The sequence below is a fragment of the Mastigoproctus giganteus genome, chromosome 6 (genome assembly GCF_048544385.1).
Source record: "Mastigoproctus giganteus isolate SK-2022 chromosome 6, ASM4854438v1, whole genome shotgun sequence".
Classification (NCBI taxonomy): Eukaryota; Metazoa; Arthropoda; class Arachnida; order Uropygi; family Thelyphonidae; genus Mastigoproctus; species Mastigoproctus giganteus.
Window position 1 is genome coordinate 216387556 of NC_143580.1, and position 13573 is coordinate 216401128.

Below are 13573 nucleotides of genomic sequence, written 5' to 3' on the forward strand. Positions count from 1 at the left end.
TCAAGAGTATTACTCCCTCTGGTTCTCTCTTGAACAGGCTGCTGTAGAAAACAATCATCCAATAAATCCACAAAAGTCTTGCTAGTGTTCAGTGACAAATTCCACTCAATATCTTGGAAGTTAAAATCTGCATTATAAAACATTCTGATTTACTGGCCCATCTATATCTCTGTACAGTTGTTCGTTGTACTCACCAGAGTCATTAGGTCTATAACACACTCTTACTCTCATTTTTGCTTTCCCAGTGCTTATTTCACATCAAACTGACTCAACATTGCATTGTCCACCCATGTCAACTGGATGCACTGCTTTAAATTTTATGTGTTTCTTAACTAACAGCATCACCTCTCTTTCCTTTCTATATTTTCTGTACACATTGTACTCCGCAAATTCCAATTCTGCATTCCTTATATTCTGCAGCAGATAAGAAAAATGCATGGGATGCATATAAATTAACTACTGTACAAGCTAGTCTGTAATCATGTCACAAACAAGGTTAGGCAAGTGAAGGCAGATTATGAGAAATATTTGGCAAAGGATGCAAAGAAAAACAGGCTTCTTTACTTATATAAACTCTAAAAGGAAGGGGATGAATCACATAGGTCCACTTGATATCGATGGTTTGACTGTAGATGAACCTGCTCAGATAGCTGCCAAACTGAATGAGTATTTTTACATCTACATTCACACATGAGGAGTTATTTAGGGGAGGGGAAGGTCAAAAGTTTATCAAACTCTAACAGAGTTAAATGATTTTGTAATAACTGAGAGCAAAGTGGAGGAGAAATTGTTGAAGTTAAACATAAGAAAGGCACCTGGGGTGGTTGGAATCTATTTGGTTATATTAAAGGAGGCAGCAAAAGGAAGTAAGCAAATCCTTAGCCATAATTATGAGAGCATCCTTGGATTCAGGAGAGGTCCCCATGGACTGGAGATATGCAAATGTGTCCCCAATTCACAAAGGGGGATCAAACAGTGACACGATTAATTACAGACCTGTTAGTTTAGCTTCTGTTCATGGAAAATAATGGAGTCACTGGTTAAAAAAGCATTGCAGGATCATCTACACAAGACTGCAGTAATAATTCAGACACAGTATGGGTTTGTTATGAGGAAATCTTGTCTGACCAATTTGATTGGATGCTATGATGTGTCCACAAAGGAACTGGATGAAAAAAATAATTTTGATATCATATACTTGGATTTCAGGAGAGCTTTTGTTACTTTGTTACTGTTGCACATGGAAGACTACTGTACAAATTGGAGCAGTATGGCATTCAAGCAAGCTGCCACAATGGATAAAATGATGGTTGAGTGGGAGAAGACAGAGTTGGGCCCGTTGTTTTTTTGTATATTTATCAATGATATTGGTGAAGGTATATCAAGCTTAATGTCGAAGTTTTCAGATGATACAAAGGTTGGCAGGGTTGTTAATGACTAGATTTTCTAGATCTTGTTGCAGTAGCATACTGCAACAGGATCTAGAAAATTTGGGCAGATGGTCTGAGAAGTGGCAATTGAAGTTTAACATTTACAAATGCAAAGTACTGCATATAGTAGCAGTAAGCCCAGAGAAATGTGCCAACTGTGTGGTGTTACACTCAGGGAAGTGGAGAATGAAAGAGACCTGGGGGTAATTGTGCAGTCAGATATACAGTTTTCTGAGCAGTGCAGATAGGCTGTCAGAACATGCCATGGGGTCTTGTCAATGATATACAGGAATTTTGCTAGCAGGGATAAGGAGGTGATTATCCTCTTGTATAAGGAAATGGTCAGACTACACCTTTTGTACTGCGTACAAGTCTGGAAGACTCATTTTAGGAAGGATGTAGAGTTGTTAGAATGAGTACAGAGAAGGGCAACAAGACTGATGAGGGGAACAAAGGGGTGCTCTTACAAAGAAAGGCTTAAGTTCTGCAAACTGCAGCATCTGGAGACTAGGCATCTGTGAGGTGATTTTGAGGTGTATAAGGACTTGAATGGATTGGGCAGACCCAATGCTGATGGGATTGCTCAGATTATAAACCTGAGGTGGCATCAACTGAAATTGAGGAAAAACAGTTGTCGAATAGATGTGCAATAATTTGGCTTTAGTCAATGGGTAGTTGATTGCTGGAACAAACTTCCATTTGTTGTGGAAGTTGATAGTTTAAATAAGTTCAAGGAAGAAGTGGACAAACTTCAGGAGCGAATGGATGCATGAACTGGGAAGTTCTTTTTTTTGGCTGATGCTGTATAAGCTTGTTTTCTTGTGTCATTTGTATGCCTCTACTAATATCTGTGTGACATCACATTTCTGATATCTCAACAATATCCACCTTTGACAAGCAAGCACTTTAAATTTATTTACTATACTCCTAGCACTGGTGTACATGCAAGTATATATGCACCTGTTCTTACTCTTAGTAACACAGCCCATGTATTTATTTGTTCCATGATGGCCCCCAGTAGTTCTTGAAATTCCCAGTCCCTTGCTTTCCTGGCTGCTGCTCATTCCAATAGAAGCAGTGCAAGAATCATTTCACCTTTGCCTGCAGCTACTGTTAATCTATTAGTATGAGAATCTCACAAATAATATTAGCTATTTCAGGCTGTAAGTTAAATTCATTGACATCCATTCACCCTTGAAGATATTTCCAGTTTGACAGAAAGAATTAAAACCAATCATTTTGAAATTAAATCAGATTTTTCCCTTCCTTCCAAGGGAACAAGTTCAAGTCTAGCAAGAAGTAAAGCTGTCATATGAACGGAATAGAATAGAATGCTTTTGTAAATAAAATTTTTCTAAGTTCAAAAGGTTACCAACTACCACACTTTGCTTAATATGCTATTTCTCACCAAGTCAACAAATTTAAGCCTATGTAATACATGGAAGGGTAACTACTTTTGTTTTCCCCTTTCCTCATTTGAATTTGGTTTTCTAGTGAGTTCACAGAGTAGAAATGCCACAAATGAAGAAAGTAGAGGTTTTCAATTTTTAATTATAGATGGAAGTCAGTATTATGGTATTATAATAACCTGAAAAACGTATGACTAGACTGTAAGTTAAGTAACTCTATTTGCAGCGCAGTTTTACTCTGGACCCCGTATCTTAATTAAATATTACATAAAACTGTGATTTAGTTTAATTTTTTTTTTCTATAACAAATTAAATTATTGTCATTTCTTTACAGTTATGGACAATGTGTCAGCCGTCGTCGAAGGTCTGGAACATTTAATTCGTTTGTTTTGTGGGTAAATTTTCACTGGCCATTCCTGATTATTGCCTTCCTTATAATATGCCTTATTTTATCAGCTGCTTATCTTCTGTGTATGAAGAAGTATCATGAACCACATACAGTGATAATAGCCACTCCAAGAGGAGCAGGATCCCCAGCTATGGCATATGGGCATGCCTACATGCCATCTTCAGGTTCTCCATATGCAGCATCACAACCAGTGCCTTCACCACCACGACCCCCAGGTTCTCCATATGCAAAATCGCAACCAGGCTCTCCATATGCAAAATCGCAACCAGGCTCTCCATATGCAACATCGCAACCAGGCTCTCCATATGCAACATCGCAACCAGGCTCTCCATATGCAACATCGCAACCAGGCTCTCCATATGCAACAATGCCACAACCAGGTTCACCATATACCATGCCACAACCAGGTTCACCATATACCATGCCACAACCAGGTTCACCATATACCATGCCACAACCAGGTTCACCATATGTGACGATGCCACAAGCAGGTTCGTATGGACCACCACAAGCAGGTTCGTATGGATCACTACAAGCAGGTTCGTATGGACCTCTACAACCAGAATCTCTATACGCAGCAGCAGCGGGGGCAGCAGCAGCATCATCACAGCCAGAATCTCCATATGCACCGCAGCCACTGTCTTCAATTCAAGAAGAAGAACAAACAGAGTCACTCCCACCACCTAAGAAAAAATTTTTTTTTCGCTAAAAACCAACAAAATAAAACACTTCTTCATACGGAATAATGCTTCAATCATTCATTATCATCAGTCAAAATACCAGAAATCCACTTATTTATATCCAGTGTTATTGTAACTGAATATTGTACCACTGAGAAATATGCTTATGATAAACTGCTAACATAATTGTGAAGTACAGAACATTGAAAATTGCTGTTACATATAATTTTTTAAAGATAAATTAATATAATTGCACCTTTTTTAAAATTTATCTCTGATTTAAAAATTAATGGAGGCAAAAATGCATGAATATCGAAAACAAAATGAAGAGAACCTTCATGCTACTTGTATTCCTTTACAATAATTTTATTTTAAATAAAAATAAAGGCATCATCTCTTTTTTTTCTTTTTTTCTCTCATTATTATTACTTTTTCTATACAGGGAATATGAAGAACTTCAGCACTTTAAAATTTAGCATCTCCATTTCTCATGAAGTAACAAAAAATACAATATGCTAAAATTACTTACAAAATGCTGAGAAACTTAACAAATTTTAATTCTTGTTCTTCTGTTTTATTAATAGTACTTTAAATTTAAAAAAAATAATAATAAATAAATAAATTTTCTGTTCATACTCCAGGTTGGCCACATGGAGGATATGTAAAATGTAAGAATCATTATCTAAGCCAGTATTTTCCAAGAGCACAAGAATTTTGTGTTCTAATCCATATTTAAACAAACCTGATGAAAGCATTAAAAAATATGAAATATTATTTAAAATTATTTTTGTTTTATTGCATTTGCAATTATAATTTAAACAAGTTTTTTTACAATAGCAAGTCTGTCATATAAAAAAATCATATTTACATTATAAGAACAGGTGTTAATTCTTGAGTAAAGCAAGTTCTTCATCTTCATAGCCATATAACCTCTTTTGCACTTTTCTTGTAATATTAGCATCAACTTTTGGTAACACCTGCATTTTTCTGATAGCCAACTGAAACAGAAATAAAAAAAGAAAAAAGAAAAAAATCACTTATTAGCTGAAGAGAAAACGTTAAATCAAAGCTCTTAGTAATAATTTTTACACACTGAGTAAGATCTACCTGAAAAATTACCTCCTCATCACCAAGATTTAATCTGGAAGAAATGAAATTCTGAATTCATAAAGTATAAAATGTATACTGTACCACTACTTATCAAAACCTGGTCTCCAAAAAGATTGGTGGCTGAGAATGTCACCCCTCTTTCTTTTTAAGTCTCAATTAGATGATGAAAAAGAGTAAAGTTTTTTGTTTTAAGGAATATATGCAGAAAAGAATAGAAGAAATTCTTACGCATATACAAATAAAAATGTGGCCACTAAATCGATAACCACTATAATGACAAAAATTCCAGTAACTCTTAAAGCAACCTATAAATTTGCAATCTGTATCCATGTTCTTAGTAGGAATATTCAGAATATGAAGCAACTGAAAGAAATAAAAGGTAATTTCACACTATTCCAACATAATATTAATACTCTAAATTTAAACGTTATTTGTTAACCATGCTTCTCCTCGAGATGGCCGAGTCAAGAATGATTAGCAGCAATAGTGGCATTTTTAATGACCTAAACCACATATCATCAGAAAACCAAAGTGATTCTATGTATCTAGGCATTCTGATTTATCTATGTCAAAGACAATTACAGAGGCTAGCCAAGAAATTGGAGCTCTCAGTTTGATCAACGCATTAACACCGTGCATGTCCCAGCTGAGAACACTCACCCCAAAAAGAGATCCATGTGGAACTCTCCTTGCAATATTTGCCTGAATTCAACAGAGAAGGCATTTACTTCTTGTATCAGGCCTGTGCAGTAAAGCTCAGTTTTACTTTAGTGAGTTTCAATTCAGGGATAACATGATGTTTTTCTTAAATTCAAGTAAACCCATCTACACATTGCTTTGTTTAGACTATTTCAGCTGTTAATACATACAGACACTCCCCGACTTACATAAGGTTTGCATTTAGCGGAACTCTATATAAGCCAGAATTTCCCTACATGCTTCTGCAGTACTCGCAACTACGGCTTACAATACTGGTATTTCGGTATTTTTAATTTATGAACCCGGGATACCGGTATTCCAAAAACAAATATTTTTCTGAATACATTTTGATGACAATTAGGTGCAATAAAGTAAGGAAAAAAAAACAAGTACTATAATTACTTGAATTCATGTTTTAAATAAACTTTTATTGTAATAATAAATATTCTGAAAAAAATCTTTAAAATACAGTTATTCTAAAAACAAAAAAATACATATTGTTACTGCAAAGTTTAGTTATGTTTAAGCATCCACACTACCTGTTCGAATAAAGTGAACTCTTAAGAAACATAAGCAATCAATAGTATGGTCGTTTAAAATGGATCTAATATTGGTACATACAGTATTTGATTAGCGGCAGAAAATGCCCTTTCAGATTCTATTCTGGTACTATTGTACTGAGATAATCGTAGACAATCTCAGTCCATATTTTCTAGGCTTTGAACTTTTTTATCAAAAATAGTTAAAAGCATTTCATTAATTTCCGACTCAAGTTCATCTTTTAAAATCTCATTAGAGTCAAGCAATTTCTTATTTTGAAAAGAATTTGCAGAAGATTGATGTTCTGTTCCATGTTGGTCTTCCATGGTTGAATTTTATTCATCATTTTCTGAAGGAGAAAGATGTTTTATTAAGCGAAATATAATTTTCACTATAGTATCTTTACTGAGTCTGAGAGAGAACAAAGAGTGAGGATAAGGAATAAAGCAGGGAGCAAAGAGTGCAGTTAAGGAATTCTTCATATATATAAATGCAAAGAACAAAAGGACAATCAGACTGGACCCTTATGCAATGGACGGGGATAGTATTAGATAACATAGCTGAAGTTGCAGATGAACTCAACAGTTACTAAAAATCGATATTTACATTAAAAAAAACCTTTTGTATCAATGAAATATTATGGAAGTGAAGTTGATAAAAATGTAATTATTGATGTTGAAATTTCAAATGATTATTTAATGAGAACTTTTGTGCCTATAGGTGAGTAAGGCTCCTGTGGTTAATGGTATATACCCGATAATCTTAAAGGAGGCGGCAGGTGAGTGCACTGAACCATTAAGGCTAGTTATGAGAGCATCACTGGACTCAGGAGAGATTCCGTTGGATTGGTGTAAATTGGAACATAAAGGCAGTTCTAGGAGTGTAACGGGAAATTACTGACCAACGAGTCTAACTTCAGTAGTAGGGACAATCATGGAGGCAATGATCAAGGGTGGAATTCAGGATCATTTAGATGGAAATGGAATTCTGTAGTATACATAGCATGGTTTTTGGTTTTGTAAAGGGAAAATCATGTTTAACATATCTGGTTAGCCATTTTGACAGGTCACTCGTGAGCTAGATTTAGGGAATAATTTTGACATTGTTTACTTGGATTTCAGCAAAGCATTTGATTCAGTCCCACATTAGTGGTTACTTTATAAGCTGGAGCAGGCTGGAATTATAGGGAAAATCCTAAGATGGATAACACGATGGGTTGAGGGCACCTGGCAGAGGGGTGTGAAAACGGGTATTTCTCAGATTGGGTTAATGTAAGAAGTGGGGTTCCCCAAGGATCAGTATTGGGACCACTGTTGTTTTTGATTATTTTAAATGACATCTATGAAGGGATGGAGAGTGTGAGGTCTAAACTTGCAGATGATGCAAAGATCAGTAGAGTAGTTAATGATCGCCGCCAAGCAGAGCATCTTCAGAGTGACCTAGATAAACTTCCTTGATGGTCAGAAAAGTGGCAGCTATACTTTAATTCAGCAAAATGCAAGGTCTTACACCTGGGGAACAGCAACCTCAAAATAACTTATACACTTGGTGGAGATGAACTAAAGTCAGTAGTGGAGGAACGGGACTTGGGAGTTATGATATGGTCAGACATGAAGTTGTCCGAGAATTGTGGACAGGTTACAATGTTGCATGGTGTCCTATCGATGATTTATCGTACATTTGCTAGTAGAGATAACGACATCATAATCACATAAAGGTGATTTTATAACAATTTTTTTTTTTTTTTAAATTAGTACCGAAAAACTGGTATTTTCTGAATCAATACTGGTATTTTAATACTGTAAAAAAAAAGACCGGGATCTCAAATACAGGATGTAAGCCCTACTCGCAACTATGCACGCTGAATTTGATTGAAGCAAAAAATAAATGTTTGGCGAACATGTAAATTGATTTATTTATTCAATTTTTTTATCTCATGTGCAGGAAAAATGACAAAAGTGCAAAGACAAAAATTTCAAAATTATAAGATTACAAAAAGAGAGAGGAGACAAGCATAATGTCAGCAAGTTTTACTTTTTGAGCATCATTGCCAGAATTAACTCTCCAGCTGATAAGCACACAAATGCAGAAGTTGAGGACTGTGGAGATTTAGAAGGGGTTTTTTCCAACACATCACAATATTTCTCTGCAGCTGCAGGATTGGAAAACTGGCGACTTCATCACATAATTTAATGTTTTGGAAACAAACGCGATGCTTGAACCTATTAAACTATCAGTTGCTTGCCACGAACTTGGCTTGGCTCGGGGTTCGCCGAGCTTATCCTTAATGTTTTCATAAATACTTGCTTTTGCTCGAATGGCCATTAGACACCAGGGCACTCGCCCCTAAATCTGATTTTCCATCCATATTATTAATAGCTTTCCCATCTTCGATATAGCACCTGAATGCTGTTTTGTGATCACTGTTGATCTTAAATGTGTCGATCCTTTAACATATTCTTTTATACGCAACTGTCCCTTAAAATTGTATTCACTGTTGAAGCAGTGAGACCTAATTCCTTGCAATAGATGACAAACTTTGTCCTGCTTCGTACTTCTTAATTATCTTCATTTCTAAATCAATTTTGTTTCGTTTCCTAGCCCTGCCACCATTGGTCACTTTCCCTTCGCCATTGTAATAAGTTAAAAAGGAATGAAGAGAAGATTCTTAAAATTTATTTGTTTTTTATATGATTGAAGATTTCAGTGAAGGGGAACACATTTCACCATAATTCCAGTTATTGGGATTATCGCAAATGCAATAAGTTCGAGTTTACTAGCCATTTATAATTAAATTCACTAACAGAAAAGCCCAATCAACCGGAAAGTGCAACTTGTTTTTATTGTAGTGACCTACAGTAATGTGTTTTAGGAAAATATCACAAAGGTTTGATCAAAACTGATTCTTATAAAAGAACATATAACAATGAAAGTGTAGTGCAATTCCCATTATAAAAATGACCTTTTAGAGAGATAAATAGTTTGGTTATATAGCAAAAATTTCAACTTTCAAGGTCCTGGAACGAATTACAAAAAAAAAAAGAAAAGAAAAGGAAAAAAAAAAAAAAAGTGTTATTGGGTTCACATTACAATATTTTCACAATACCTCGATTTATTCCTATGGGATGTAAAATATGTTTCCAGGATTTTTTTAAGTTTGCACTAGCCAGCAAAAACTTAATGTAAAGTCAAATTTCTGTAAGTCAAGTATTACGTAAGCCAGGGAGTGCCTGGCCAAGTATTATATGACATCACATACTTTATTATGTGATGTCATATAACTGCCACAACACAAATGTTTCTGTATCAATAAAAAATAAGGTAAGAATAAGTTATTTGTGTAAATTCCACAATAAAAGCTATCCGTGTCTGTCAATGTCAAGATGATGCTTTCAGTTAATCCAGCATCTGAAACTATTGTACAAATTGGAGCAGAATGGTATTAAGGGTAAGTTGCTACAATGGATAAAAGGATGGTTGAGTGGGAGAAGACAGAGGGTGGTAATTAATGGGTGCTTCTCTTCGTGGACTAATGTTATTAGTGGAGTCCCACAGGGTTCAGTGTTGGATCCACTGTTGTTTTGCATATTTATCAATGATATTGATGAAGGTATATCAGGCTTAGTGTCGAAGTTTGCACATGATACAAAGGTTGGCAGGGTTGTTAATGACAGTAATGGCAGTGTGCTACTGCAACAGGATCTAGATAATTTGGGCAGATGGGCTAAGAAGTGGCAACTGAAGTTTAACCTTGACAAATGCAAAGTACTGCATATAGGTAGAAGTAACCCCAGAGAAACGTACCAACTGTGTGGTACTACACTTAAGGTGGTAGAAAATGAAAAAGACCTGGGAGTAATTGTGCCGTCAGATATGAAGTTTTCTGAGCAATGCAGACAGGCTGCCAGGGCAGGTCATGGGGTTTTGTCAATGATATATAGGAATTTTGCAAGCAGGGAAAAGGAGGCGATTGTCCCTCTGTATAAGGCAATGGTCAGGCCACACCTTGAGTACTGCGTACAGGTCTGGAGACCTCATTTTAGGAAGGATGTAGATTTGCTTGAGCGTGTACAGAGGAGGGCAACAAGATTGGTGAGGGGAATGAAGGGATCCTCTTACCAATAGAGGCTAAGTTCTGCAAATTGCAGTGGCTGGAGACTAGGCACCTGCGCGGTGATCTGATTAAGGTGTATAAGGCTGTGAATGGATTAAGCCCGCTGAATTCTGATGGGACCCTTCCACTTGTTCAGATTACAAACCTAAGGGGGCATAAATTCAAATTAAGAAAAGACATGTAGAATAGATGTGCGGAAATTTGCCTTTAGCCAGCGGGTGGTTAATTGCTGGAACAAACTTCCATCTGTCGTTGTGGAAGTTGATAGGTTAAATAAATTTAAGGAGGAACTGGACAGGCATTTGGAGGGAATGGTGTGATTTTTTTTTTTTTTGGCTGATGCTGCATAAGCTCATTAGCATTAGTGGAGGCATACGATGCAAGAAAGCAAGCTTATGCAGCATCAGCCAAAAAAAAAACAAAAAAAAACCTTCCACTTCACCCCTCCCTTCGTTCAAAATACCTGTCCAGCTGAGCCTTAAATTTATTTAGGCTATCAACTTCCACAACAAGGGATGGCAGTCTGTTCCACCAACCAACTACCCAATGGCTAAAGGCAAATTTCCGCACATCTGTCCTACATCTGTCTTTCCTCAATTTGAATTTATGCCCTCTCAGGTGATTATTCTGAGCAAGAGGCAGTATCTCATCAGCATTGAGCATGCTCAAACCATTCAAGGCTTTGTACATCTCTATCAGATCACCTCGCCGGTGCCTAGTCTCCAGATACTGTAATTTGCAAAACTTAAGCCTTTCTTCGTAAAAGCAACCCTTCGTTCCGTTCACTAATCTTGTTGCCCTTCTCTGTACTCGTTCCAGCAGCTCTACATCCTTCTTGAAATTAGGCCTCCAGACCTATATACAGTACTCAAGGTGCGGCCTGACCATTGCCTCATACAAGGGAATAATCACCTCCCTATCCCTGCTAGAAAAATTCCTGTATATCATTGATAAGACACCATGAGCTACTCTTGCAGTCTGTCTGCACTGCTCAGAGAACTTCATATCTGCCTGCACAATTACCCCCAGGTCCTTTTCATTCTCTACCACTGTCAGTGTAGTACCACAGAGTTGATACATTGCTCTGGGGTTGCTGTTTCCCATATGTAGTACTTTACATTTGTCAATGTTAAACTTCATTTGCCACCTCTCAGCCCATCTGCTCAACCTTTCCAGATCCTGTTGCAGCAGCATAGCATCAGTAGCGTCCTTAACAACCCTGCCAACCTTTGTATCGCCTGCAAACTTGGACATTAAGCTTGATATACCATCATCAATATTATTTATAAATACAGAAAACAACAATGGACCCAAACACTGAACCCTGAGGGACTCCACTAATAACATCAGTCCACAATGAGCAGTGTCCATTAATTACCACTATCTGTCTTCTGCCACTGAACCATCCCTTTATCCATAGCAACAATTTGCCACCAATGCCACACTGCTCCAATTTGTGCAGCAGTCTTCCATGTGCAACAGTATCAAAAGACTTTCTAAGATTCAAATATATAATATCAAAGTTATTCCCTGCATCATAGTATCCAATCAAATTGGTCAGGCAAGACCTTCCCTTAACAAAACCATGCTGTGTCTGAGCTATAACTGAATTCTTGTCAAGATGATCCTGCAGTGCTTCTTTAACCAGTGTTTCCATTAATTTTCCTGGAACAGAAGTTAAACTCACAGGTCTATAATTACTTGTGTCAGCCTTTGATCCTCGTTTGTGAATTGGGGTTACATTTGCACATCTCCAGTCTGTGGGTACCTCCCCTGAGTCCAAGGAAGCTCTCATAATTATGGCTAAGGGTTTGCTTACTTCCTTTGCTGCCTCCTTTTAATATAACTGGATAGATCCCATCCACCCCAGGTGCCTTTCTTTTATTTATCTTCAACAATTTCTCCTCCACTTTACTCTCAATTATTACAAGATCATACACTTGCTTTCTTGCATCACATGCCACTACTACTACTACACCAGTTAAAGCTTCTCTATAATAAAATGTTGCCACGTTTCTGAAAAAGATCATCTCTATATGCTAAGGTGCATGAGTTTTGTTAGTGGGGTAATACAAATGTTTGTATGACTTAACTTTGTCTGGCATGAAGTTCGTGAACACTTTCTGGAGCCTGTGAAACAATTATTTTCGTGGGTGATTTTACTGTCTGGGAAGCCCACTTGTCAGTTCTCAGTCAGTTGTTGGTTGGTTGGTTGATCCTACAGGGCCTCAAGAAATTTTATTAATACTCATGATAAACATCTGAATTACAAAAAACAAATTATGTTATTGTCAGGGTACTTTTTCATTTCATACTTAAATCAAAATCTGCAACCTGTCATATGGCCATTCCTTGAAAATGCAAATTCAGAGCTAGCATATTATGATAATGGTCCAAAGGGATATCTTGTGTACATGATGAGGCTTTTAAGAGAACCTCTAGATTTTTAATCTATTTGCATTTGACAGAATCAATGAGTGGTCAGTGTCTTATAAAACATGTTTAATAAAGTTCTAAAATATATTTTATAGAAAACTACCTTACAAATCAAGAATCTAACCCCGACCCTCACATAGCCATCTAAATTCACTGTTTGTGGATTTACCATTCACTGACATCCTCGGGAACATAACCCCTGTGAATGGCATGATCTTATTACCAATCTCTATATTACAAAAAAGATAAGCTTAGTCTTCTTCATTTTTATATTAATATGGTACTTATAATAAAAATGCATAAATACTGAATATAAATATTTGGCTTACTTCAATGTTTTGAACTAACTTTACTTCACTGGCATGACAAACAAAGTTAGTCACATGACCATTTTCTTTGCTGCCCACACGTCCAGTTCGACCAACACGATGAATATAGTCTGACATGTGCTCAGGAAAATCAAAATTTATAATATGCTGAACCTGTACATACACATAAAATAAAAATATAACTATTTACTCCCAAATAATCAGAAGATTTTCAATAACTTTGGTAAATATTAGGTCTAAAAGAATAAAAATAACATGAAAGTTACAAATTGGGTAACATGCTATCTTCAACAATTAATCTTATTGCAGATAGTGTGTTACCCAATCTGTCTTCTGGTTTTCAGGACTGTCAAAAATTTAAAAAAAGTGTACAAAAAACAGAAAATATCATATTTTTGTAAAAATCTTTATTTCTAA

At 36.4% G+C, this 13573-nt stretch overlaps 1 protein-coding gene across 1 annotated transcript in view; it reads right to left on the minus strand.

The window, feature by feature from the left end:
- Window positions 1-4812: 4812 nt before the first annotated feature.
- Window positions 4813-13573, minus strand: part of Dbp21E2 (putative ATP-dependent RNA helicase Dbp21E2) — a 69787-nt gene continuing 61026 nt past the window's right edge. The window contains exons 12-13 of the mRNA XM_090376414.1: window positions 13157-13309; window positions 4813-4926 (exon numbers count right to left, since the gene is read on the minus strand). Of these exons, the coding sequence (XP_090232540.1) occupies window positions 4813-4926; window positions 13157-13309 (267 nt within the window). The remainder of the gene's footprint in view (window positions 4927-13156; window positions 13310-13573) is intronic.